Below are 27,330 nucleotides of genomic sequence, written 5' to 3' on the forward strand. Positions count from 1 at the left end.
ATCTGAGCTGCTGCCCGGGGAACTTTCCAACAGTTTGACTCATCTGTCTTTTCCATCAGCCATTTGTGTGACTCCCTGTGCCTAAATATCTCTGAGAAGTGCAGAAAAATAGAGATTCTAACAGGATGCAAGAAGATGCTCAGCCAAGAAGGGATCTAATTAAAACCTTGCTCTGAATATGTCAGTGGTTTCTTGAGTTGCTGTCAGTCCTTTTTTTGTTGTGGGTGCCAAATGAGATTTGGCAGTGAAGGTAATACAATGTACAATTCTATGATACAGATTTCTTAGATTCTCACTAGAGTAAACTGATAGAGAAAACTCAAATATATATATTTCCCACTAATATATACAAATGAGAAATAGTGTTACTTTGAGTAATACAGCCCTGTAATTGTACAGCAATGTCTTGATATCAGTCTTTGCTAAACATTTGTTTCTTTGAAGAGGGGAAGGGTTAAAGTCTGGAATTCCTTTAACCCAAGAATTGCCAGCATTATAAAGATGCTTTAATGCTAGGTAAGCTGCACCTTTGCAGAATTTATTTATTCCATAAGATCCTGTCTCAGTGTATGGTAAATTATTTGGTGGGTTGGGTAGCTGGCAGTCTATTCTGTCCTTGTGTGAGACAGTAATTTCATATAATGTACAGTATTAGCAGGTACTTTTTCTGTATTATGGGTATTAAACCATTTTTCTTAAGCCTTAATAAAATCACTCTATGCAGGTTATTAGACAATTTGTATACTGGGAGGGAGAAAAAGGAAATCTTGAGAAAGAGAGGTGGGGAGACTTTGCCACATCTTGGTGCCACTCTCCGAACTGAGCCCTAGGCACCCACGGAGTGTTTCAGAGCAGGATTTTGGAGCTGGGCACTGCCTGAAGCTCTGCTTTAGCCCCTGGGTGAGCTCCCAGTTTGCTTTTTGCATTGAAGAGCCAGAGCTTTGGGCGTGCTCACACCTACATCTGGAAAAACTTCCATTGAAATGGTTTCCAAAGAGCTCTGCTGGAAACTACCCCAGCAGCTGCTGGTACAAAGCAGAACAGGCTGCTGCAGCAGCCACAAAAGCAGCCCATGCTGAGACCAGCCTCGCTGTTTGAGCCTGAATTGGGCAACTTTTGGGGCGTGGACTCAGCTTTGCAAGTTGTGTCTCTTTGTTAGAAGCTGCTGCTCAGCATCAAATTAGTTATTGCACAATTCTCATTGAAAAATCTCTCTAAAAATTGGTCAGTTTAATAAATCTTTTCCAGTTAGAGCAGTAACAGCATATTATTGTGTAGGATAGTAGAATGTTCTTGCAGAAGAAGATCAGCTGCTGAGCAATGTAAGGGGGGAAATTAAATTATTAGTGTTCTCTATTTAAAAAATTAAGTGAGCCGTAACACCTCATAGACTGCTATAGATGCTTTTATTTTGAAGATTGTCTGCACATCCATAAAATCCACCAACTTTAATATTTATAACAAGTGATTGCTACTTTGCATACAAAATTTACCAAAGAGGGGAGGACTAGCAGGATAATTGCTTTGTTTTAAGGAGAGAACATTACCAAAACATAAAACATGATGTTAATTCTTTAAAGGGAAATGTAACACTACCCAGTTTTTCTTTAATAACTGTCTATCTTGTGCTGTGGTTCAACTAAGATGAATTAGCATGACAAGAAGTTACTTATATTATAAAATCTAAGTTGGAGATCTGCTGTTTTTATTTTGTGACCCCAAATATGGCTTTGCTTACTTGTAGGTGAGAATAGATTCACCTGATCTGAAGCCTGGGAATTCACTTTAAGTGTACAGGGTGAAAAAAAGGCAGTAAAACTCTGCTAGTATTCCTGAGTGGATCTAGTTCTCTGTCAGAACAAAGCCATAAGGTTCTGTAGTGAATGTATTCGTTTTCTCTTTTTCTGGAAATCTAGGAAGGACGTGCTTGGTACTACAGTCAATCCACTGAGTTGCTAAATTTAAGTACAATGTTAGATGTAAAGCAGTTGCTTGCAGTCCAGTCCATGTATTGATGACTTACTGATCCCTCCTATCCTGACACAAATACCTTTCTGCTTGGGGAAAAAGGCAAAGCATGTTCCTGAGCAATTGTTTTAATTGGGTGTGACTAGTAAAGAATGCCTTATACTTGGGCCCTGGTCTCTTGTCATTAAAATAAATAAGTGGGACATTAACTTGATACAGGAGATGATCAAACACATCAGCAGGGAACCCATCAACTCCCTTTTAGGACTTGAACAAGATTGCAAAGATTATTTTTGGAAAGCAAGCAGAGGCATCCCCTCTCCTTTTGTCTTGAAACAGAGCAAATATTTCGTGATAACACAACTAAAGCCCTTGCTCCTGGCAAGAGGGCAGGGGAGGATCCCCCCATTACTGGTGCTGTGAGCCACCAGGCAAATCATAGAACCACAGAGGCATAGAACAGGCTGAGGTGGAAGGGAAGTTCTCAGGAGGGTAGGGGACTCTGGCAGAGGGGCCCTGTCACCTGAGGAGAGTGCCCTCAGTGATCTGCCAAGAGCCCTGCTGCATCAAGGACACCAGAAGGGGACAAAAAGCTCCTTCAGCTTCTGCAGGTATGGCACGAGGGTCAGTATGAGCTCAGGGTGACACAGGGAATGGCTAAATTCCTCTTCAAGCCATAGAGCTGGATCCCAGTGGATGGACACTTTCCCTGCTCTATCAGTCCCGGGCTCTGAGACTCTGCTGGTGGCCACCGTGCCCTGACTCACAGAATGTCCCCCTGGGAAAGGAGCAGCTGCCTCCCACCATGGCAGAGCCTTCCCAAGTGCTGGTGGAATAGGAAATAAGCTGCACACAGGTTAATATCAGATGGCAGAGCTGAAAAGTGTAACTTTTTCCATGAGTTCTGGCCTGCAAATGCCAACATTGGATCCTCCAGCAGAGTCAGCAGCAGCTACAAATATGGGATTTATCCTCCCTGCCTGCTTTTGCACTTCCCTGCTTCTGTGGCTGCCTGGGATGAGCCAAGTTCCTGTTACTGAGATGAAGGACCCTGGCTCGTTACAGAGGCAGCCAGAGTAAGATGTGCCAGGGTATAAAATGCCTGTCTGAAAAGCATCTTTAGAGCACTGCCAGCTCTCCAGCTCATGGCTGGACCTGCTTGGGTTTCATGTGTGCTCTATTTGTGTGCCCTTGCAGCCACTCCCTCGCTCCCCGGCGCCCCTCTGTCCTGGCTCCTGGGCTGAGATCCCTGCCCAGTTCCCTTGTCCAGCAGCACAGTTGCTTTTAGTGAGAGAAACAGTGACCAAAACACTTAAGGGGTGGTCAGAGAGGAGAGGGGAAAATGCCAGCTCTTACTTCAGCTTTTTAGCTTTAATTTTTGTTGTGAAAGAAACTGAAAATAAATCTCACTTATTACAGATCCAGGTCTTCCCTGCATCTTAAATGATCTAAGTTAAGGCAGGACATGAGTACCTAAATGAGATGTGCAGGACAACATCAGGTGCTGGCACCTCAATTTCTTCATTTTAACACAGGAGCCATTATAAAAAAAAAAAAACACAAAATGAAGAAAACAACCAAACAAATAAACAAAAAAAAAAAAAAAGCCAACAAATCTCCTATAAGTTTGCTTTCTGTGATTTAACTTGGACAGGTAATAGTTTCCTGTGTTTCTGCCAACTTGCTTTTGAAAATTGCCTTATCCAAAACTGCCTGAATAGAGTGAAGAGCTTGCCCTTGTCTTCTGAATTCCAGTCTGGGACTGTCATTATTATCCTTAAACATAATCCAAATTTATTTGTCAGAGTTTCCATCTTTAAATTTTCTGTGCTAATATTTGCAAAATACAGAATGTGGAAAAGTGCAGCTAAAGTCTCTGTTAGGAAAAAGAGAAGCAAACTAGGACTGACGAAGCAAATATCTAATTGTGAAACTTCTGCTGTGGAAGGGCTCTCTCAAATTCAGTGTGAGGAAAAAGAACAAATTATTGCCAAAGTTTGTCCTTTTTTTTTGTATTTTCTTTCTTGCTCTTCATGGTAAGCTGAGTAGAATATATAGTGTTCTATGGAAAACCTGTAGCAAAAAAAAAAAAAAACATAGAGATAGCCAGTTCAATTATTGAATTATATTTTAAAAATTCATTAGAAATTAACTAAATATCAGGTAGTAATCTTTAATGCTAAGAAATGCTTGTTTTCCCAGATACATTTTTTAACAAATCTATAGTTTAAAAAAATCTAATTTCAGTAATCTGTTTTCTAATTTTACTTTGGATTGTTTTAATTTTATTTTAATTTAATTGAATTGTACATTTATACCTGAATTGTTAATTCAAGTGTTGTTTACAAGCAGCTTTGTTAGGAATCTGAGTGAAATAGTGTAGCTCCTGATAACAGGGAAAAATAAAGCAATTTGCTGCTCTTCAGTATAAATGGTATAAATCACCTATTGCAAAGGAAAAAAAAAAGGAAGTCCAGAACTTAGCTTTTAATAATAAATCTATAAATAAACATGATGAGCAAATTTAAAAATATTTGAGAACTTCAGAATATTTAATGATTTCATTAGATCAAGGTGATGATGCTGAATTCTTTATTTCTACTAGAACATGTTTGTCATGCTGCTGTAAAATGACCTCAGGATGACAAAACACAGAGTAACTGATATCCTTCTGTTAAGTGAAGGAATGAAAGACGTTTCCCATGCAAATTTTTTTGGGATTTTGCTCATTAGTTGCCCATTAAAGAGTACATTTCAGGATTTTTCTCTTTTGCTGTGTGTGCTGGCCCTGTGCCCTCAAAATTGTGGCTACCTTATGTTTTCTCTTGAATGTTAAATGCTTTCTTTACCTTTCAGCACCTTTCAGATCAGCTTTTCTCTTCCTTCCAGGAGAGTTTAAGGACAGCAGATAATTAACAGCTGATCTTTCAAAGAGGTGTTTGTAAATTCTGTGCTTCACTGGCTGAAACACAAACTAAATTAAATTAATTGTGGATTTACCTCTGATATCCTGTTCTTCTGAAAAAAGAAAGAATTTCTAACTGAAAATGAAGGTGAGAAACATTTAACTTCATCCTGTTCAAAAGCAAGTCATGGGATGGTTACTGCTTTCTGTGTTCATGTTACTGAGGAGCATTAAATTCTGTTCCTGATAAGTCACCCAAGATCCCGAGTCCTGTTTAGAGCATTAGCTCACCTTGCAAAGCCTTGGCATTTGGGCCAGCCTGTCACTGGTACCTCGGGGGCAGCTGGTTTACTTTCCTATAATCCCTGCTCACCACCTGCTGAAGTCAAGGAGTCTTTCCCTCATTTTCGGGAGGTGCTGTGCAGGTGGGAGGAATTCCTGCAGCTCTGAGAGCTCTCAGTGCTGTGGGGAGGGGTCAGCCCCTGTTCAGCACTCTGTGACATTTGGACATACCAATACATACATCAGAAGTGCCTTTCTCGTTTGTTCTACTCGGGCACAAGCTATTTTAGGCTGACATTTTCCAACCAGGCCTGAGGGAGTTAGATGCCTGAATTAAATCCAGTTTGACTGATTTGGACATTGAACATCTCTGAACCGAAATCCTGCTGATAGGCAGAGGGGCTGTGCTAAAACAACATTATTAGCTCTTCAGTTATATAGAAATGTACATCTTGATCTCATTTTTTTCAACAAAATGGCCAAATAATTGAATCACGAGTGCAAATACAGGAATTGAACCTTGGAATAATATTTTTAAAGTGAACTTGCAAGATGTGCATGCACTGAAGGTGAAGCTGCCATAGAGTTAAAACCCCCCAGCTGTTTTAATGTGGAGATGATACAAGCACTTCCTATGAAAACATTATACTCTTGTCAGTTTAAATATGTGTATTTTATTGAGTGACAAGGAAGTAATTCATTGCAGCTGTTTCTCTCATGAAAAAGCATATTTTTAGATTGTCATATCAAAAACTTGCAATACCCTAATTTATACAACAGTTTTTAAGCAAACACTAATGTGTTTAGCATAGCATAAGGGATGATACAAATTGGGAAAGTTTGCAGCAAATGTAAGTGAATTCAAAATGACAACCTGGGGAAGAAGAGCAGAGTTAAAGAACTCTCTCTCCTTGTGCAGACTCTGTGTGCAAATGCTCTTTAAAGAACACAGTCTGGAAGTGGCTCAAGCATTGGAAAGCAAAGAGGCAAACAATTCCTAACAAGGCTGCCTGTGTGCAGCTCTGCTGCTGCTATCACCCTCAGAAGGTTTACACTGAAGTGCTCTTTGCCTCACAAGCTCTACTTCAGATGAATATCATTTATGGGAAGAGCTGTAAACAAAAGGGAAATGCCTTGAATGCTTTTCAGTGCTGAGGAGAAGTGTTATTATAGAACTCTGACCCCAGCTGCCACCCGGGTAAGGCCAGTCTGTCTCAGGTTATCATTTTGCCACCCAGCACAGTAGAAAATAACAAAACTGCAGTCCATAGACTTCCTCTCTCCAAACTGATTGTGTAGAGTTGAAATGAAAAAAAAAATACCATCAAAATTTGCCTGTCATAGCTGTTTCTGCAGTCATCTAAACCAGTGAGAGCAGCTACCCAGTCCAGCCTGTAAAACTTGGAACTGGGAGGAAATGTCTTTATTCTAAAGGCTTTGGGGAGATGATTGTTTGTGGTCTGGGTGTCTTTGGAGTGTCAGGAACTCTAATAAAAATAGTCATAACATGAGAACCTTCATCTGTGGCCTCAAAGTGGACATCTGTGCCCTTCTTTGAAATGAACTGAAATTGAGGATGGCTGAAGTTGCCAACATATTCCGCCTTAATGTGCTCTATCAATTTGCCTTCTGTGCAATTCAGTTTCAATTTCTAAAGCCCTAAATGTTCTGAGGGCAGGTTCACCTATGTGATCCCCTGTCATCAGCAGTGTCACAAAATTTGGGACATTTCTTTAATGTCATCTATAACTGACTGTCTTTTGGAAGTGACGATAAAAATCTTTGCAGAAGTTCTCACGTCTGGGAATGATATTCTGAAATATTACTGGTTTTTTCATGCTCTCCTTCAATCAGCCCAAGAACAGAAGGATGATCTGTTTGTAAGAACTCTTCTGACTGCAGAAGAGCAGTGGCTTTTCTTACCCTTTTAAGGAAGTTCTCCCTGTGGTCTCCAAGACCTCCAGGAAATTAAAGCACTTGAGATTTTTAAGTGGACAATGTACTTGTACAGTTGCAGTTTGCTGGGAAAAGAGCTGCTTAATAATCTGTAGCTGGAATTTATGTGGTACAGCAGTCATCAGTGTTGTTCACCTTATCAGCTGCTCTGGTGAGTTTGGCTGTGGATGGTTTGTCATTGTCCAGTGCTCATCGCTGTCATCCCACTGGGGATTCAGTCCAGCTTGAATCCAGACCTGCAAACTTGCTGAAATGCAACAGAAGTTGCTACCTAATGAAGGGACAGCCACAATTTAAAAAGAAAACCAAACAAAAAACCTTGCAGGAAAGCTCTAGTCTGTGATGGAAGATTAGGTATGAAAAAAGAGGACAAAAATGTTCAATTTACCATGAGCTTGGGGCTGAATCAAGCCTGTAGTATCCTGGCAAAATCAAAGCTCTTTTCCCTGCCACAATGCTCAGCAAAAACTGAATTTTTTTTTTGTTTGGAAATGGTTGCTGTGTTTCTTCTGAATTTTTTGAAGCAAGAAAGCAAAGCTAACAATCTAACTTCTAAGTCAAAATAAGGTGGCAAACACAGAGAGGCACAAGGGAAATCAAATGGTTTTGGCTTAAACACTGATAGTATTCATGTAAATTTAGATATGAGAGTAGGTTTGCTTTTCTGATTAGTACATATTTCTATTTCTGTAATTCCACTAGACTTTATATCTAAGCCTTTTGAAGATACTTATCTCTTCATTGAGTGATGGGAAAGAAGAAAAGTCCAAGGGATCTGAAAACAGTGGGGAACATTGCTAAGTGTCAGGAATGAAATGAGAAGCTTGCTTATGTCTAGCACATGGGAAAGTTGGGAAAGTCAAATACTGCTGGAAAGGGATTTTATTTCCCTTCCATTTGTTTTCCTTTTATAAACTTGCCATCTACGTGTCTTTTATGGCCTTTCTGTCTCTGATCAATTGAAACAGACTTTTAAAATATACATAAAACTATTTTGCTAGCAGTGCTTTTATACAGCTATGACATACTGAGCATAAATCATTGAGGAGAAACGTTATTTTTTCCCCCACACATTATATTTAAATGATCTGCTTGCCCTGGTGCAGGTAGGGAGGTTAAAGATTATGGGCCTGCCTTCCTCTTTGAGTGACCTTCTGTCTGCAGCAAACATATTAGAAATATTTTTAAATCATTTACTCAGTTCTGCAAGAGCCCTGTTCTACCTTGGTTCTTCCTTGATACCCATTTCTAAAAACAAGCTTGGTTTCCTCCTTGCTCTAACATTCACTGGAGTTTGCTCTTACTGAATTTCCCAAGATGAGAATCTGTACAACCCCTTGGACATTTCATATTATTGCACCTTCGGGTATAATGTGGAATCCAATATTATTAACAAATTGCAGAATTCACATTGAGCTGAATTTCAGCTTTACTAAGTAATATCTGATTTTGCAAAAAAGATCTTCCCCTATTCTTGTTTTATATAAATAAAAGCATAGATAAATACTATGAGCTTTTAAGATGTATTGAAATGTTCTTGCAATATTTGCATATTGCTGAGTTCTGTGCTACAGGTAGAAAGACAAAATTGAAAAATCAAAATAAATCAAATAGCACAACATGCTGTGGCTAAATTAACAGAGCCCCCTACAACAAATACTCACTGTGCCTGAATATCAAAGCACAACTTCTGTCCTTACTGAGCAAGGAAATTCCCCTTTGTATGGTTCATCTTCTGTGGGTTTTGGACTCTTTTCATATAGGGTATTGTCAAATTCAACTTTTTGACAGCAGAGCTCAGAACACAGGGAGTCTTTTAAGCCCTTATGTTGTGATGCTTTCATCTATTTAATTTTGCTGTTATCTTTCCATGCTGTTGTTGTGCATTGGTCCTTGACTTTGTCTTTCAGGCAGGAAAAGTATCTTTAGTAGTTGTTTCATGTGGTTTCAGTTCTGTCCTTCCCCTAAGAAACCAAAGGAAAAGGACAGTTTTTCAAACACAAAGGATTTGCCATTCATCCTGAATTGCTCTGGAAGTCAGGCATGTGTGGTGAGGAGGTCAGGGAGGAAACACCTGCAAGTGGAAGTAGGGAAATGTTATTTGCTTCACTGTCATGGTTTTCTCTGCATCAGAGATGGCCAGAGCCACTGAGAGCTGAGCCCTCTCATCAGCAGAATAGAACATACCCTGTCATCAACCTCTACAAACTTGACATATGCTGTTAAAGGCTGGCATACTATACCACATAAATCTTCCAGGGAAGTGGGCTTCTCCATTTCCTAATATCAGTTTTCTCTCTTTCTCCACTTATTTAGGAGTATACAAAGACTATTTAGACTGATTTTTTAAAACAGCAGCCAAATCATGGTGCACTTACCCACCTGGTTTTCCAAATCCAGACTGATCCATTTGTCAGCAGCCACATTACAGATTAGCCACCTCTAGGCACTGGATATACACAGAGAATACCCATTTTTCAAAAATATAAACCACACAAAAGAGCTCTGGTATAAATTTCAAACATCTAAATAAAATTAAATTATTTTCTGATAGAAGTGTGTCTATGCATAGTCCTACTCAACATGGGACTAGAGTGCAGCACTGGGATGCTGACAGGGATTTATACCTCAATAGGCAAATTTTGTATTTTGTATGTGACTGGTTGGCTGGCTTCTATTTTATGAAAGAAACACATGTTAATTTAAGGATTGTAGTGAAGTTGTAGCTGTATTGGTGGGGCTATCTCTAATTTGTAGCTATGTGTATCCCTGGCTTAGTGCTATGAAGGTGCCATCACTCATAAAGGAGAGCCATTCTAAGTATCTAATGTGTATTTGAAAAGCTTGAACTCATTGACCATAACTTCAGTGCTAAAAGCACAAAAAGGGTTTAACACACCTAATAATTTCACTGGCCCAGAATTATGGGACATTAATCTCTGGAAGAGTCTATAAGGCACATGGCTCTTTTCCCTATGCCTTTGGTGAAAAATGCAAAACAGTGAAATAGTTTCAGCAGAAATGACTCTGAGTCTTCATTTTACTTTAGAATGAAGGCTGAGTTACCTCCTTTGGTCAGGCAGAAGATGTTACCCTGCTCCAGACATATGGCCTGGAACAGCTCCCTGGGAGCAGAGCTGCTGCCAGGCACAAAGACATTTTGTCCCAAACACTCCTTACACCGAGGAAAGGGGGAGTTGGTAACAAATATTGTGCCAGTGCCATGACTTTATACAAAGAAAGATCTTTATCAGTGTTGTGGTGCAAATGTGACAAAGGCAGGAAGGAGGTGTGGACTTGGAAAAAAGTACCCACAGTCAGCAGCTGCTGCTGCCAGACCTTGACCACTGCCTAAGGGCTCCCCAGCCAAGTGTGCCTGGACTGTGGCTACCTGACTCTGAGCCCTCAGTACAAAGTGCTCAAGAACTCCCAGGAAAGATCTCTGAGAGGAAACACAGAGCATTAACAAGAAAAGAAAGATCTTTGGCTTTTCTGGTTTGCTCTCAAAAATGAAAAATTCTGTGTTTGACAGGAAACAGCCTATTGAGTGTCTCCCCAACACGTGGAACATCCTGGTGAATATTTAAGCCATTCCTAGAGTGTTCAATAAAAAGAAAGGTCAGATCCCAGCTGTAAGCAGATGGATGGTTGACATGAAAAGGAGAAAACCCTGCAAGGTCTCCAAAATCAAATCTCCCACTGGTCTCAGGAACAGAAGATTTCTATATCTGACTTCCCTCCAACAAGTTCCACAATATGCTTGCATAAATCAAAGAGCTGTGTATACACCATGCTGCTCCCCTTCACTATTTATATTCCCTTGGAATGAAAAATAGCTCACCACCTGCCTCGTTTCTATCATAATGTAACAGGTCACAGAGTTAACACCCTTCTGAAATGAATGGCAGAATTAAATTACAAAACTGGTCACCTTACACAACCAAGACATTTTGCACCTGACTTGAAACCTTTCCATAGGAAATACAAACATCTCATAAATAGATAAAAATGTTATTTCAAGTGTGTGTATTGTCACTAAAATACTTTCATTTCAAGCCTATATGTGCTAAAATTATGGAACTGTGTGGGTGAGAGTATAGGGATTTAATATTTTATCAAAGTTTTAAAGTAAATTTATAGTAACAGTGGAGCTTTGCTGATGATATAGAATCTCTACAAGATATGAATCTGTTTCAACACCAGATCATGGGACTTGTCAGAAGAATAAACGGCTAAGAGAAAAAATAACATTAGGCAGCTATAGACATAGATACAAGAATTGGAGTAGTTTGGGTATCTGGAAGAAGAAACAACTTCAGAATAATTAATGTTAAAACCATTTATTTCAGTTGAATTAATAACAACTTTTGGTCCAATTAGATCTTACTAATCATTAGAAGTACCCAGGAATATTTGGCAATTATTGTGAACTCAGCAGATCTGTTGGCTGGACTGGAGGGAAATGCAGTGAAGATGAAAAGAAAGGAAACCTGGGCAGGCAGAAGGTTGGAGAGAAATCACCACCACAGAGCTTTGATGGCAGCCGAGGGTGGTAGTAAAAAATAATATTATTGAGGACACATAAAAATAGACTGAAGAACATTTCATGCTATTTGTTGCCTGAAAATAATAAGTGTCCATGTGCTGTCTAAATTTGCTATTCAAGTTTTACTACTTTATTTGTTTGAACGAAGCAAAGCTGGAGACAATATTTCAAGTGACTTAAATCAGTCAAGTTTAAAGAGTTTCATAAAGTGAATTCCAAACAATAAACACAATTTTATTAATTTATGCATTTGTGACATACAGCAATGCCAGGAAGTTGAAAAATAATATTTGGTTAATTGAAATTAATTTGAAAGCCATGATTATCTTGTCAACAAGAGGCAACACAAAATATCTCTACATCAGCCTCATGCTCCTTTCAGTCTTTAAAGGACTAACAGCTGAAAAGCCATGGAGAGCTGGCTGGTTTGGTACCTTTGCAGTGATTCCATATTGAGATTTCCCAATGGAGCAGAGGCAGAAATGTTGATTCTGCCTATTGTTATATTTGCTTAACACATTAACAGAGGAATTTGTTTTCTGGGGCAGTCAGTGAGGCATTGTTCTTTTTCCAATTGAGATTAATTAGATCAGTGGGAATTTAGAATGAGCAGAAACTGCATGATCAGGGACAAAATCCACTGCTTGCTTATTCTGTATTAGGGTTGTTCCATTCCAAATGCAGCCTGTACAAATGACCAGTGCTTTCCATTACTTCTTTGGGAATCTATTACACAACATAATCAATGTGATTACCAGGAAATATCCCTCAAAAATTAGTTCAGCCCAAATTAGCAATAAACTGTTTTAAAGGTTTCCATTTTGAGCAATGCTGATTTGAAACATACCAGGCAGTGCAAATAACTTCCTTTGAAATCAGGTTTTTCACTAGCATTACTGTGCCATTGAAAAAGTTGTCAATTCAAGTTTAACAAATACAATAAAGAATAAACTGGAAATAAACGGACTTGAGCCAAAGTTGGATGATGTCTAAATGTTGAATACTGGCATGCTGGTACTTGGTGTGCAGGAGCTCCATCTGCCTTCCCACTTTTGTACTGCTGCAGAAAGCCAGAGTTAAAACATTTATGGAATCAAAGTTAGCAGTACTGTGATGAGTCACTGTAACTTTATTCCACTCCAATAAGAGAGCTTTGTCCTTAAACCAAAATTACTAACTGAAAGTTACAAACAACTTCCCAAGAAGAATAAGGACTTTTCTGAAGAATGGATTCTTTCTACATTAATAAAGACCAAACATTTTACAGAGTTTCTTTCTTTTTGGTACAAGAGACAAATTAACAAATTATGCATGATGCAAAATAAACCTCCTGTGGAAAGAACAGATTCAAAATTCTTGACATTTATATCAACTGAATCTTGTATCATTATGTATATGAAATCTGGATTCACTGAAAACATTTTACATAAGATAGAAAAGTGAAAACAAGGGCAAGAAGAATTAAGATTTGAAATTCTACAAGAAAGAGAAATGGAAATGTTCTGTTTGCTTCTTCAAGTCTTCACAGAACCTGATGATGACACGAGGCCCTTGGCTCCTGTTCAAAGAACAATGGAAGAAATTTAATAAATAGAAGTTATTAGTCCTCAGATGAGGAAGAAAAACACCCTTTGGTGTCTGTAAGAGCAGAAAAATGATATTGCATATTCAACTGCATAAGAGCTTTCAAAATTCCAGGCAATGTTCATTTTCTAGGGATAAGCAGAAGACAGTAGGACAGCACAAACCATTCAGCCCTGTGTTGGGACTCTGTCTCATGTAAAGGAGAGCTCTGCCATTTTCCTAGACCACTCCAAATGTCCCAAGCATGTGTTAAGCAGATCCTCCTCCAGTCTGAGCATAGAAAAGATGTTTGCTGGCTGTGAGATCTGGCAGATGCACCAGGCTGGGTCACTACTGCTTCACACACTCGTGTTAACACTTGTACACACCAGAACCTAAAGAAAGCTGAAACTCCATCTGCTGATCACTGGATTGATCTGTGCCTAGAAGATTCCTCCAGCCCACAGGACCTCTCTGCACCAAGCATGGCTGCATGAGCTTAGTGTTTACTGACAGATTTTTGCCTCACTATAATTCTCAGAACATGGTGATGTCCAAGAATGCAAATTTTGTACTGCTACTTGACACACTGAAGAGCAGAGAATAAAAATACTTGGTAATTACCTGACCTTAAAGGAGAAGCTCTCTTGCTGCCATGCATCAATCACACTGAATTTTCCTACTGCTAAAAACTGACCTTTAATTGCAAAGTGGTTATTTTTATCATATTCCAAATTTACAAAGTCTAATTTAATGCACATGATTCAATGTAAGTGGTATCCACAGCACTGGGTGGAAAAGACTCATGCAGAATTATTAGGGAGGTGGAACCTCACAGTGTTCAGGACTCTAAATCAGAAATTCACTGAGACACTTTGGATCTTGTAGGTCTGTGACACTGAGAGCTAAGAAGCTTGTCATAAAAACCTCAAAAAAAAAATTTCTTCATGTTTCACTTGGCAAAACAAAAGAAAATGTTTGCATAAAGTTTTACTATGCAAAAGTATTTCTAATTGCATCTCCCCAAAGTTGTCCGTCTCAATTAGTTGCCTTGTGTAATAAATGTGGTATAGCATAATCTCTTTTTATTCACACTATCTTCATTTGACTTGTGTGATTTCAGCACACACAAGGGATCACCAGTGAAGCTGTGCCCATTTGCTCCAGTGACTGGATTTATTCTAGTAAACCACCAGATGGTGGTGGATCTTCAAGCCACTGACAACTGCAAACTACTTGAATAGGTCTACTTTAAACTGGCATTTCAAAGCAAATTTCATTGGTTTCTTTATGTAGGCACAGATAAGATCGACCATCCTTCTTAGCACAATGGAAAAGTCAAGCCCCTCATGCTCTCAGAAGCACAAAAATAAGAATTAAATTAGGGTAAAGAAACAGTACAATTTACTTAGCAGAGAGATTGCACTAGTCTGACACGTTAGATGAGAATGCCTTGGCAACCATGAGGCAAATGCTCTCCTCACCAGAAGATCAGATTCCAGTATCCCTGCTCTACTTAGCATTTTTAGCCTTGTGACTACATGAGCAAGACTGGACACCTGTGCTGGGCAGGATCAGAGCTTCAAGATCAGCTTTCAGGTCTGAGAGCAGCACTTTTCAGAGATCATCATGGCATTGGCTGAGGGGGAAAAAACAGAGAATGAATGGGTGTGATGATTCAGGCTACACAAAACAACAAACAGAGAATTCTGAGTGACCTTTCAGGGGGAAAGACACAAGAAAAAGTGAAGTGTGTTGGTATGAGCAGGAAAGAACAGACAAAATTTGTTCTCAACAATATCAGAGTGCAGTAATCTTGTCTCCTACCTGTTACTCTCTTAAAAAACCCAAAACCATTACAACATGTGTAAATAAACACATTAAGTATCCTGGCTCTGTTAAAAGCAGGTCTCCCAGGAAAAAAAATCTTGATCTTTCCTTTTCTATTTCAGAAGAAGACAGAAACAGTTTCTGTCCTGATCAATGACTCAGTATCCTGGAGAAGTACATTTGGTTTGACATGTTGAATTCTGAGGAATGTGCTGCTAAAAGTCCTCATATTCAGCTTCTACTTTGGTCTGAAACAAGCTAAACTTTTAATTTCCCAGATATTTGTAGAGTGAGACCAAAGTGACATTAAGAAGTGTGATGTATTTGCTGTTTTTAAAACCATGGTGGTCTACAAGCAGGCCACTTTTTAACATCAGCTGGAAAAAATAGACAAGCGCTATCAACCACAGTAAGAAATCATGTGTAAGGAATGATATGATAAATATGGAGGATGGTGAATTTTGAAGGGTAAATTATTTCAACAAAACCCAATCTATTATTTTTTCTGAAAAAAACAACTCCAAAAAGACTGCAATTGCAAAGTAAGATGGAGCAAGTGTAGTTGTCACAATCAATTATTGCCTTTCAAGTGCAGGAAAATGACAAATGAGCCATTAAGAGCTGCTATTCTTTATTTAGAACTGAAAAAGAGAGAAATGAGTCTGCAAGAGAAAAGATCTTAAGCTTTTCTGCATGTTGATTTATTTCAAGTGAAAGTTATGTGAATATATGGAAGAAATATCTTCTGCAAGGTGCTCATCTTGGTAATATTGCAGACCTGCTGCATGAATCTTGTTACGATCAGTTTATGTTAATTAGTCTGGAAGCTAGAAAGAGGATTTCTGCAGCTAAGATCTCTTTTTAAAGCCATCTGTATAGGTGATCTTCAACAAAAAGCAACCTTTTAATACCCGGTGATGTTAAATACCCTGAGGATGTGGGAATTTGCTGTCAGCAGAGAACTGACAAGACACAAACAAGCCCTTTATGTGTCATCCTAGTGTGTGTGGATACACATAAAATCCAAAAATTTCCACAGGGCAACTGTCACGGGTAAAAACGGTGGTGACGGGCAGGTTGTGAGTGCAGGCAGGACCCTCTGAGCGCCTCCTCTCTGTGTCAACACAGAAATAAAAGGCAGCGGCAGCTCCACCACAGGTAGCGGATGGTCCCTGACCACAGCTTTTATCAGTAAATGATGTTCTCCTTTATCAGCGGTGAAGCAGGGATGACTTGTTAGCACCGGGGGCTGTGTGAACACGCGGGGAGGAAAGTGGAGCCCCAATATTCGCTCCTGGAGCCGCACCGGGAGGGACCGGGAACAGAGAGTGGGACACCGGGAACACCCGAAACACCGGCAGAGACCGAGACACCGGGAACACCCGGACACCGGCAGAGACACCGGGATCACCCGGACACCCGAACACCGCAGAGACGCCAGAATCACCCGCACACCGCGACCCCTCAGCCCACAGCGAGGGGCGGGCGTGGCGCTGAGGGGAGGCACGCTCCCATTGGCTGGCTGAGGGAGGCGGGAGAGACGGGGCGTTGTGATTGGCTGCTGCCCGCGGCGGGCGGGGCGCTGTCTCGCGAGAGCCGCGCGGCCGCCGCGGTCTCGCGCGGCCCGTCCCGCCCCCGGGTCGCTGGGCCGGCGGCGGCGCCGCTCCCGCTGCGGCGGCCCCGGTGAGTGGCGCTGACCCGGCCGGACTGAGGGGGTGAGGGGCCAGGGCCGAGGTGACCGGGTCCTGGCGGTGGGAGGTTGTTTACGGTGTTTTGCCCCTGCTGTCTGGCTCGCCGGACCGCGCGGGCACGGCGCCTCTCCGTGAGGGGGTGCGCGCTGTGGCCGGGCCCCATCCCCCGTGCCTGTCCCGTTCCCCCCTTGTCTCCCCGTTTCTACTTCTCTTCCCCGTGTCCCCCTTGTCCGGTGCCTCTCTTTCCCCCTTCTTTCCCCCTTCCCATCTCTTTCCCCTCATTCACCCCCTCTCCCCCGTGCCCCTTCCCCTCCCTCCTCGCCTTCCGTGAAGGACCCGGCCCCTCACAGGCCCGCGGTCACTGCTCTCATCCCTCATCCTTCTTTTTTACTGTTCTTAAAGAGCATGGTTGTGGCTGTTCCTCTTCGGTCAGGCTGCACCTCATCCTTGGAAAAAGATAATTGAGAGAGAAAAAGTTTGGCTGGTGGTGGAAGTGGAGGAGGTTCCTCTGAAGTAAGAGCCAAAGTAGATTGTGACTGGACTTTGCATCCGTGGCGTTGCGTGTCTTGTGTGTCCGTGTGTGCCGTGGCTAAATGTGCGGTTGTTACATGGAGTCACAACTCTGTAAAGAGAAGCCCACAAATGCAGGACACCTGAAAACCATCTCTGGACAAATGGGAAGGCTGTTGGATATTTATGTGTATGTTTTGTCATTTCTCAGCTTCTGATGTAAAAAAAAATCAGAGAAAGATAAGCTTTCCTTTACCTTGTCTTATATTGTAGAGAGTAATAATAAATACTCAGACTATTAAATTCTGAGTCTGTTAAAGTGATTAAAAATTTTAACATTTTTCCAGGAATTATTTTAATGCTGATCACAGAACTAGAGTTGGGCATTGTAATGGTTTCATTTCCTTGCCCTTCTGGAGCTTTAATGTTAGGAGTGCCAAGGGCTGGTGTCTGTGCCCTGTTCCCTAAAACAGCTGATGAAGGCAATGGTTGAAAACCTCTTAAAAACCTCACAAATGTGTGTTGCTCCAGAAGGACACAGATCACTGCTAAGAGCTGTTATCTGTGAATCAAGGGGACTCTACTCAAACTAATGAAGTAGTTTGATTTACATGTGTGGTTGGGTTGTCACTCTTCAGCTGGAGTTTTGTGTACCAAGCCTGTCATCAGATGGGATTTATGATTCAGGACCTTCACTTCCAATATTTGTTATGATTAGAAACCTCTCCTTCAGTGAAGGAGTGAACTAAAATAGAAAATACTATTGGTGGAAAGCAGTTTTGAGTCCTTGCCTTTCTTTAATGAGAATTAATTTATACACAGAAGTCTGTAGCAAAATGGTAACTTTAAATTAATGAATAGTCTGGGTTTATTATGTTTTTTATGAGATAGTTGAAAAGATGCAGCATTGCTGTTGTTTGCATCTAGACAGGATAATAATTACTTGAATTTTGGTTATATCTGAAAAACAAGTTGAATAAAGTCAGGTTTCAGATATGTGTTAATTTTTAATTTGCCTTCCTGCATTTGTTTTCTGGTTTTGAAATTGTCAGTTAAAGCATGACACTTTGTTCTCTCTGGTTTTATTTTTAGTAGAGCGAGCTGAAAATCTGCTCTCTTATCTAACCCTTTATAAATTTTCTCACTGCAAGTTTCAGATTTCTCATATATTAGTGTATTATTTTTAAATGGCTTTACTGGCTATCTATCCCAATTACCTCTTCCAACTGGTAAATTATTCCACCAGTTTTATATGGGAAAGCACTTCAAACTTTCATTGCCTTTTGTCTTACTGCCTTAAAAGATTATGGTGGTTTTTAATAATCTGAGACTAAAATCCTGTATTAATTGTATGCTTTTATTATCTGTGCGTTCTTCTTTTAGCACATGTGACAAGATAGATGTGGGACATCAGTAATGGTCAATAGAAGTTCCTTTTTTTTTTTTTTTCTTCTTGTGGTGGCAATTTTGACAAAATAATCTGAAAGGTCCATCAGACATGTATGAAGCTAAAAGCATTACATATACCCAAAGATTTTGTTATTTCAGGTCTTATAATGCACTAAAGTTTAATCCAGAAATAATCAAAGGCTTGCTTCTAACATAGCTTATGGTGTGAATGTTCTGGGGACTTTGTATATTAACTGGAACAGGTGTGCTTAGATAAATTACCACATAATGTGTAATCGGGAACTCTTCCTGCAAAAGAAGCATGGCTACACCTTGGTAATGCTGGGCTCTTTTCCTTTTTTGTCTCCTAGAAATGGGTCTGCTCTCAGAAGATGCGATGCAGTAGATGTGGTGCTTAGTCATGGCATCAGAACTGTGTAAAACAATCTCTGAGGCAAAGCTGGAAAGGCACAAGAATTTGTTCTTAAATTACCGAAATCTCCATCACTTCCCTCTGGAGTTACTGAAAGATGAGGGGCTGCAGTACTTGGAGAGACTTTACATGAAAAGAAATTCCCTGACCACATTGGTACGACAGTCTCTTTATTGCAATGTTAATGTCTGTGTGTTTAGCAATTGTGTTTTTTGGAACAGAAAAACAAAGGATTATATTATAGAGAATCTGACCCTGAACGCTGTCATCAGCTGTAAGATATGAGTATTTGAACTTGCATAGGTAATGTAGAGAATAATAAATGGAATTCAAGACATTTTATGGTTACCCTTTTCAAGCTGTCAGGACCTTCTGGGGCTTTTCTTGTCAGGCTTGTTCTGTTGGGGTTTTTACTAACCTATACATTTTATTCCCATAAGTGGTCAGTTTCTGCTGTTAGGTGATGCTGTGCAGTCTATTCTGCATTGCTTCATTAGGCTGAATTACTTTTTCCCTTGGTGTGTGCCTAATTTCAAAGGCAACGTCAATCCCAGGGTCTAATTCCAGCCCTGCTGTTAAGGTGCCAGTAAAAACTTGTGTCTGTGGGCTGCTGTTAATTAGAGAACACAGTTACATGTCACAGTTAATGTGGGATTTTCTTCTGGGATTTCTTCTTATTTTGTTGTTCTTCTCTGAACTGATACAATTCTCACCCTGAGTCAATGCTGTGATCTCAAAATTCAGTGTGGGGCAGTTAAATAACTGTGAGAGATGTTCTGAGCTGGTAAGACTCTATAGGATAGAGTCAGAACTTGCCACTGTCAATAGACTCAATTCTCCCAAGTTTTCATTTTTGGTTGCTTGATTGGTTTGGATTTGTTGGTTGGGTTTTTTTTTTTTGTGGCCTCTTCCAAGGAATGAGAGGTAAAATAGTAGCAATAGTAGAGGAGCTGTAGGGCATGACAACTTAAAATTCACCAAAATTGTACAGTTTTCATGGTTTCCTAGAACGAGTCCAGTACTCCACTTTAAGGGCCAAAAGCTGAAAGGATTCTGAAGATTTTATGCCTTTTCTTCATCTTGAATGAGTCACTTAAGTTGACATCTACTGTAGAGAATTATTTTAGCACTCTAGTTTTGGGCAGTAATTTAATAATGTGTAGTAATTTAACAGAAGGATAGGATTCATGGTTACAACTCAAAATTGCTACAAAATTAGCCAAAAGGCTGTAAACAGCTCTGCCTTGACTCTTTGTGAAATTCAGTGATGATTTAGTGCAGTAAGGTTCACAAACTTTGCACTGCTCAAAAGATGAAACAATAAAAGGAGGGTTTTGTGTGTAAAGTGTTAAGACCTGGATAAAGAAACTGAAACAAAAGTTAAAATGTAGGTCATACTTAGGCAAAATTGCTTTCAAACAGTGTGAAGCAGAGCTTGATTACAGTCACAGCAATCAGGATAACTTGCTCATAATGTGCCTTGTTGGGCTCTCATTCAAGTGCTCAGCACTATTGTTGGAACAAGGCAAACAAATTTGGGTGTCATTCACTGAGCATCTGTTCCACAGAAGAGATGTTGGAAGTTGTAGTGGACCAAAATAGATCAAGTCAGCAGCATGTTACAAAAAAAGGCAGATGTCTTTTTGGAACGTGGAAAGTTTCACAATCTCAATTAAAAGCAGAAGGAAGTAATTATTGATACTGTTAAAGCACAAGCTGGAGCAGAGAGTTTCATACTCGTGAACAGCCTGGGTGAACTGGAGAGAACCTAGAGAGCAGCAGCAAGGGACCTTCAGCGAGCATGCCCTGAGAGAATAGGTTAAAGATTGATGGAGAGGAAAAAACAGGAGGAACTGGGGGAAACAGAAATCACAGCTATTTTTACAGAGCAGAATTTCATAAAGAGGTTTTTCCATGTCCACTACTGGTAGGCCCTCAATTTTAGTAAAGTCATAGTAAGTCAGGTACACTGGGGCAGTGGGAGGAATGGAAATCTCATTTGACAATACTTGAAAACAAATTATTGAAGGAAGATGTGTCTTCCTTATACTTCTCTAATGCAAGGTGATGAGCAGTAGCACATCAATAAACATTTCAAATTGCATGAGTGTTACTTAAAACCATCAAAACGGAACCTGAACCATATTTCTCTAAGATTAGGTGGTACTTTTGTCCCACCGGTTCATTCCTTCAGAATTCTGAAAATAAATTACTAAATCAGCTTTTGTTCTTTACTCTTCTCAAATGACTCTTGTCCTTGACAGATGATTCCTATGAAATGTCTGGGATAGTTATGCTGACAGAATTTACCTTGGCTAAGAATAATTTAATTTTTGTCTCCATTGGCAAGATGGAAGTGATGGAGTGCTGTGACATAATGAATGGATCAAGGATTCATACAGCACACCAGTATCCCAGCATCAAATCTTCCCACTTCTCAGTTAATCTTTGATAACATCAACCTTCCAGTACCCAATTTCCTCATCTATTAAAAGGAAATAGGTGTTTGCCTTGTTAGCTCTGTCGGAAGCAAGATCAAGAATAATCGATCTTCATTTCCTACCTCAGAGTATGTGATGCTGTCCTGTTCTGACAGAGCAGCAGTGAAATGGTGACAGTAGTCCGTGGTTCAGGTTAACATCCTTATTGTAATAAAGGCTGTAGGATGGCCGTGCGGTGGGTTTTTCCGGCCGTTCTCAGCTGGGGCTGGATCGTGTTTGTGCTGGAGCCGCGCTGCGGGCCCGGCCCGGGCGGTCCCTGCGGCGCGGCGGGGCCGCCGCCAGGGGGCAGCGCCGGACCAGCGGCCGCGCCTGCCGGGTGACGTCACCGCCGCGGGTCCTCGCGCGCCCGGCCCGGGCGGGGCCCTGCGCCCGGCCCCAGCCCGGGGCGCGCTGGCTGCCTGGGAATAGCGCCCTCTTCAGGCCGGCACATTCCTCTACCGTCAGCTTATGAACACAAAGTCACGTATTTTAGATGCTATAGCTATTTAAGGTATCATACATCATGTTTATTCACATGAACATTTCTAGTTTTAACAGGAATTTAATTATGTGATCAAGCTGCTTTTGAAATGCAGTCATTTCTGCATATATCAATATTGTAACCCCTTTTTTTCAGTAAAAGCTATCTATGTTAAAGCAAGTTTCTTAAGCAATAAAAACTGTCTTAACTTTGAATAATTTTGAGTATAGTTTCCAACACGACATCTGAAGCTTGTGAAGCCAATTTTGTGATATGTGCTCATAGTTAAAAATGCCACCAAGGAAGAGAATTACAGCTAGGGATCAGTTGGCAGTTAGGAAATGATATGCATGTTAATATGTAAATATGAAAATCTAGTTTGATGGATTCAGCAGTTCTGGCTTGGTGGTAATTGATCAAGCTACACAAAGATTGTAGGTCATTTCCCAGTTTAGCAGCATTATAAAATACATTCTGGTTAGACATCTTGTGTAGTTCTTGTTCTGCTTGAAGTCTGTAAAGGCTGCAACTTCTTAGCAATCTCTTGCCTTCAACTCATTTATTTGAATATATTTTCAAAAGGAGGTGAGGTAATCCATCTTTTCAGCCTCAGAAATCTAACTCCCATTTTGCTGAGGACATGAAAATGTCACTTCCAGGCTCCAGTTTTGTTCAGTAGTGAATTGCTCACCCAGGATACACAGGAGTGCTCTGATGGATACTTTGGGTATGGAACCAGGGTATTGTATAGACATTCCCTGTTACCATTTTTCCTGCTGACATGTTATAGTATGGTGGTTAAAATGACTTAGGTACACAATGTTTGTGTGTCTGGTTTTTGTTTCAAAACCTAAAAAAATCTCTAACTCTCTTTCAGCCAGAAAACCTTGCACAGAAGCTTCCAAACCTCGTGGAATTGTGAGTTTGTGTAGGAGTTCTAATATATTTTTATTATGCTTATCTGTCTCATCTTAAAATAATCTAGAATCTATTACTTGCACATAATTTCTCTCTTAAGTGCAGAGGGCTTTCTTGGAGGGCAAGAAAGGGTAATTTTTTTGTTGTGTTTTCTAAATTTGTTTATTGGACTTTTTTTCTGACAGAAGTGTATTAAGTCCAATTTTAATATTTAAAAAATTTCTTGTTTATTATATGAGAAGAACCTTTGTACCAGTGTCTATACTGATAAGGGAAAAAAATCTTACCCCATAAATTCTGTGTAGACTTGTCACACTGATAAACCCTTGGAACCTCCCAGTGCTGTGGTCAGAGGGTTGTGACAGAGCCAGAGTAACAGGTTACAGCCTCCAGCCCATCCCTGGCTGCTCATTCCCACCCCAGCTCCCAGGGGTTTTATGATCTCAGTCTTGCTGATTGTAGTAATCATTTTTTGGAACCAAGTCACAGTTTGTCAAATAGGAGCAGGGATCAGCATGTAGGGGTAGTAACTGTGGAATAATGATTGCTGTAGGCAGAGCAGTTAATCCAGTCTTGTCCAAAAAATGGATGTCCCATGAACTGGATTATTTTGACAATTAATTTAATTAAGCCCCTGAGACAATGTTTTCTTCCTTCCCCTTTTTTTCTTACAAAGTTGTGATTCCCTTCTGTGGTAGGATTGGCAGTGGGGGGTTAAAAGGATACCCTCTTCTCCCCTTTTAAGCCCTTTGTCTCAATTTCAGATGAGTAACTGGTGGAGCACTGATTGTTTATTCAATGGCCAGCTCCACACAGGAGGTGTTTATCTGAGGAGTCCATGCCCTCAGCTGCCTGATCTTGTCATCCTCAGGTGGCCCTTTAACCCTCACGTGGCCCTTTGACCTTTCTGGTGCCTGTGTCCACAGTGTAACTGAACTGGTTTGTGGGTCACTGCAGTCTCTGACTCACTCAAGAGCAAATCCTCTCTGATCATGCCTCTGTCTTGAGAGTGTTTGTGCTCTGAAGTAGTAGAATTAATATTTTTATATTTGATGTCATGGGGCACCAGGAAACCTCCGTGTTATTTGATACTGCTTTTAGGAAAACCTGTTTAAATGACAGCTTAAAATAATTTCTCACAAACATTGATTTATAGGAGTCAAGCCTAATTATTTGGTGTTCAGCAAGCTCAGTTGTGCCACCATTATCCCACACATTCTGGTGGTCTGGAGAGAGCTGCAAAGGGCCTGTGGTTTGTGTAGCTCTAATAGGACAAGTCAGTTTCTGATGAGACAATGAGAGGTGTTTTGTTGGCAGAGAAGAGACCACAAAATAAGGATTTATTTAAACAATAATTTGGTACAGTAGCTCTCAATTTTGAGAGACAAATTATTTTTATTTTCCTAAAAGTTACATCCTTCACTTGTGTGGTGTTCTTTGTATATCATGCCCCTGATGCTGGATTATGAGGTGTAGCTCCTCATAATACAAAATACATAATATTTTTTAGCTTAAGTGAATTAGTTCACAAATATTTTCAGGAGCTGCAGCTGAAATGGATAGGAGAATTCTCATCCTATGTTTCTACAAGAATGTATGCTATTCTTATATTTGTTAAGTTTTTAGCAAAGTACAATTTTTAAAGAGAAGGAGAAGGTTCAGGTGCCCCATGCAGCTGAAATGTTTCTATGTCTTCTCCCTTGTTCTGTCTCCCTGAAAAGAAAGGTTCCTACTTTAGGAAATGCTCTTGGAATACAGCAGGAAAAAATATGCCATGAAAATAATTCCTGTGTGCCGAAGCAATTGAACACTGAGTACTCAATATTCCTTTACAGTTGGATATCAGTATTGGAAAATTTTGTTACTGTTATTTTCTACAAGCTCCAATTGTTCTTTTGCAGCAATGATGATTGAAATCTGAAATGTGTAAAATCTAAGATCAGTGTTTATGTTACCAGAAGTACTGGAAGTGCTCCATCAGAGGGTGCTGAATATTCTTAGTGAGAGATCTGGCCACCCTCTGTAGCTGCATAAATAACCATGTGCAAGATTGGGTTTTTCTTTTGAAAAATGTACTTTAACTTTGAAAAACCCATTTTCGGTGAATAGATCATGTGCTTATTTCTTCACTAAAGGTGTGAGAGTTTATGTGTAGGGGAAAATGTTTGTAATTGTATAACTTGTGTGGGTGTGGGCTTTTTTGCTTACCTTGGCCAGCATTTAGTGTCAAATAACCTGGTGATCAAATATAATTTATTCTGGTTATTCTCTCTGCTTATTCTTTTCCATTTTTGTTTTCCTCCATATGACTTGCAAAATTAAAGCCCATTATTATTGTAACTGTGCATGGTTTGTTTTACATAATTGTATGTAATTTTCTTTTATTTTTATGCTAATCATTTAATAATCCAAGTGAAACTTAAATACCTGTCCATTGCCAGTTTATACAGTTTCCACAGCTTTGTGGTCATAGGGAGGAATGGCTTTGAGGGTGCTCTTTCAGTCTGAAACTGGATATTTTGCAAAGTGATTATGTAGCAGAAGTCCTTGAGGGTAACAGGTGGTGTCCTCTGCTTTTTCTCCTCCCCCCAGGTACCTTCATTCAAATAACATAGTTGTTGTACCTGAAGGTAAGTAATCTACCAGCTCACAATAAGTGGCAGGAATCATAAAATATTCATTTTTCTTCTTTGAAGAGGCCTACTTTTCCTTTATTTTTCCCATTAAACATTAAAGATTTTCATACAAAATATACCAGTGTAGCTTTTAGTTGATAATGTCCTTGTTTATGCTATGTTAAATTCCTTTAATGAATTCTCAAATGTACCTAAATGCTGTTTGCTCCAGTTCTAATTGCAGAAAGTGAAAAGGCTAAATGGCACTCATCTGCAGAAACTAAAAATCCAGAGTGTCTGCTGCTTTCAGGCAGTTACCACACTGAATACTCTGCTGGTTTAGATCATGACAGATCTGAAACCCAAAGGAGCAAGAACATGTACTAGTTTCTTTTCTTTGCCTTAATTGCAGTTATGCTCCCAGCTTGAGGAATTTGTGTTCAATTTAGGCTCTTTCTGAATATAAATTGGATAGAGTCAAAGGAAGAGAATGAAGAAGGTGGTTTCAGAGCAGAATTGTCTGAGGAGGATCTGGAGATGGGAGTATTCTGTACGTCCCTGTGTTTGTTACCCATCTCACTGCCAGCAGAGCTATTTGTTAGCTAGAGCAGCATTTCCACAATTGGTGTCACTGAGCTGTGAGACTGGCTTTAACACCTCGGGATGCTCAGACACAGCTGTTGGGTGCTGTGGCTTGTCCTCTCGCAGTCCTGTGAAGATTTTCATGTCACTCTGGGGTCACATTCACGTTTTAATCTGTTCTCTCACAAGCCATTGGCTCCCTGGTTAAGCTGCAGTTTCTGGACCTGAGTGACAATGCCCTGGAGATCGTGTGCCCAGAGATCGGCCGCCTGAGGTCCCTGCGGCACCTTCGCCTGGCAAACAACCAGCTGAAATACCTCCCTGCAGGTGAGTGCAGTGTCTGGGGTCCCAGCCCTGACACAGCCCTGCAGCTTCACCTGCCACGTGGGCAGCTGTGGGAGCTTCGAGTGCTACACCCTGCACTCGCAGGGATTGCACTTTGTATTGCTCCCGGTGTGCTCCAGTTAGAGAAAAGCTGTGCTCTGTGTGCTTGCAGAGTCCTGAACAATGCTGCTGAAGTGGGAAAAATGTATTTATTTAACAGCTTTTGCCATCGTATCAAGAAAATATTGAACTTCTTTGAGAAGACACAAAATGCCAATGACAACTGTCATTATGATAAAATGATGTTTCTTCCAATTTTCCACAATAGAAAGGATTCCGGTCTTTCCTCCTTTTTTTTTTTCACCCAACAGCCCCAATCTCGTATTTTCTAAAAAGACACATGTCTAGTAGCTTTGCCTATGGCAATTCGATCTCATTGTGACAGTAGATAACAAATGTTTGTCTTGATAGTTTATAATAAAAAAGCAAAACTTGTTCAAAGTAAATACGACACAAAGTCAGAAAAAGTTGGCCATAGGCAGATTTTGAATGATTTTGTCTTCTAAATACTTTGATAAGCAGATAAAACATTATTACTCTTCCATCACCCTTATATCTGTTCAGATAAGATGATGGTGATTTTCAAATACTTTTTTAATTTTAGGTTTTAATTTTTCTCTGGTGTATTTGCATTTTCTGATCTGCAGAGATGATAAAAATTTAAGGCTATGATTTCAAAAAACTGGTCTAACTTAATCTAACAGGATTAGCTCTTGGCTCTTTTTTAACTAATTTCTCAATGTGACCTTCATGTGTTTTAAGTTCACATTGTTTATTCTCAAGAAATGTACTGTAAA

General features: G+C 40.2%; 1 protein-coding gene across 6 annotated transcripts in view; it reads left to right on the forward strand.

Moving 5' to 3' along the window:
• Positions 1 to 16,656: 16,656 nt before the first annotated feature.
• The window catches only part of LRRC28 (leucine rich repeat containing 28), a 51,264-nt gene continuing 40,590 nt past the window's right edge, over positions 16,657 to 27,330 (forward strand). For 2 of the 6 annotated variants that reach the window (XR_013340680.1, XM_021552657.2), the window contains exons 1-5: positions 16,657 to 16,733; positions 19,012 to 19,229; positions 22,912 to 22,952; positions 25,545 to 25,582; positions 26,339 to 26,476. Coding sequence is in view for 4 of the 6 variants with exons in the window: in XM_021552657.2 (XP_021408332.2) it covers positions 19,047 to 19,229; positions 22,912 to 22,952; positions 25,545 to 25,582; positions 26,339 to 26,476 (400 nt within the window). In the remaining 2 variants the exon portion in view is untranslated. Of the gene's footprint in view, positions 16,766 to 17,143; positions 17,255 to 19,011; positions 19,230 to 22,911; positions 22,953 to 25,544; positions 25,583 to 25,621; positions 26,118 to 26,338; positions 26,477 to 27,330 lie in introns of those variants that run through there. The other 4 variants (XM_021552658.2, XM_021552660.2, XM_021552663.3 and 1 more) reach the window with 4 other exon arrangements.

Source organism: Lonchura striata, chromosome 11 (genome assembly GCF_046129695.1).
Source record: "Lonchura striata isolate bLonStr1 chromosome 11, bLonStr1.mat, whole genome shotgun sequence".
Lineage (NCBI taxonomy): Eukaryota > Metazoa > Chordata > Aves > Passeriformes > Estrildidae > Lonchura > Lonchura striata.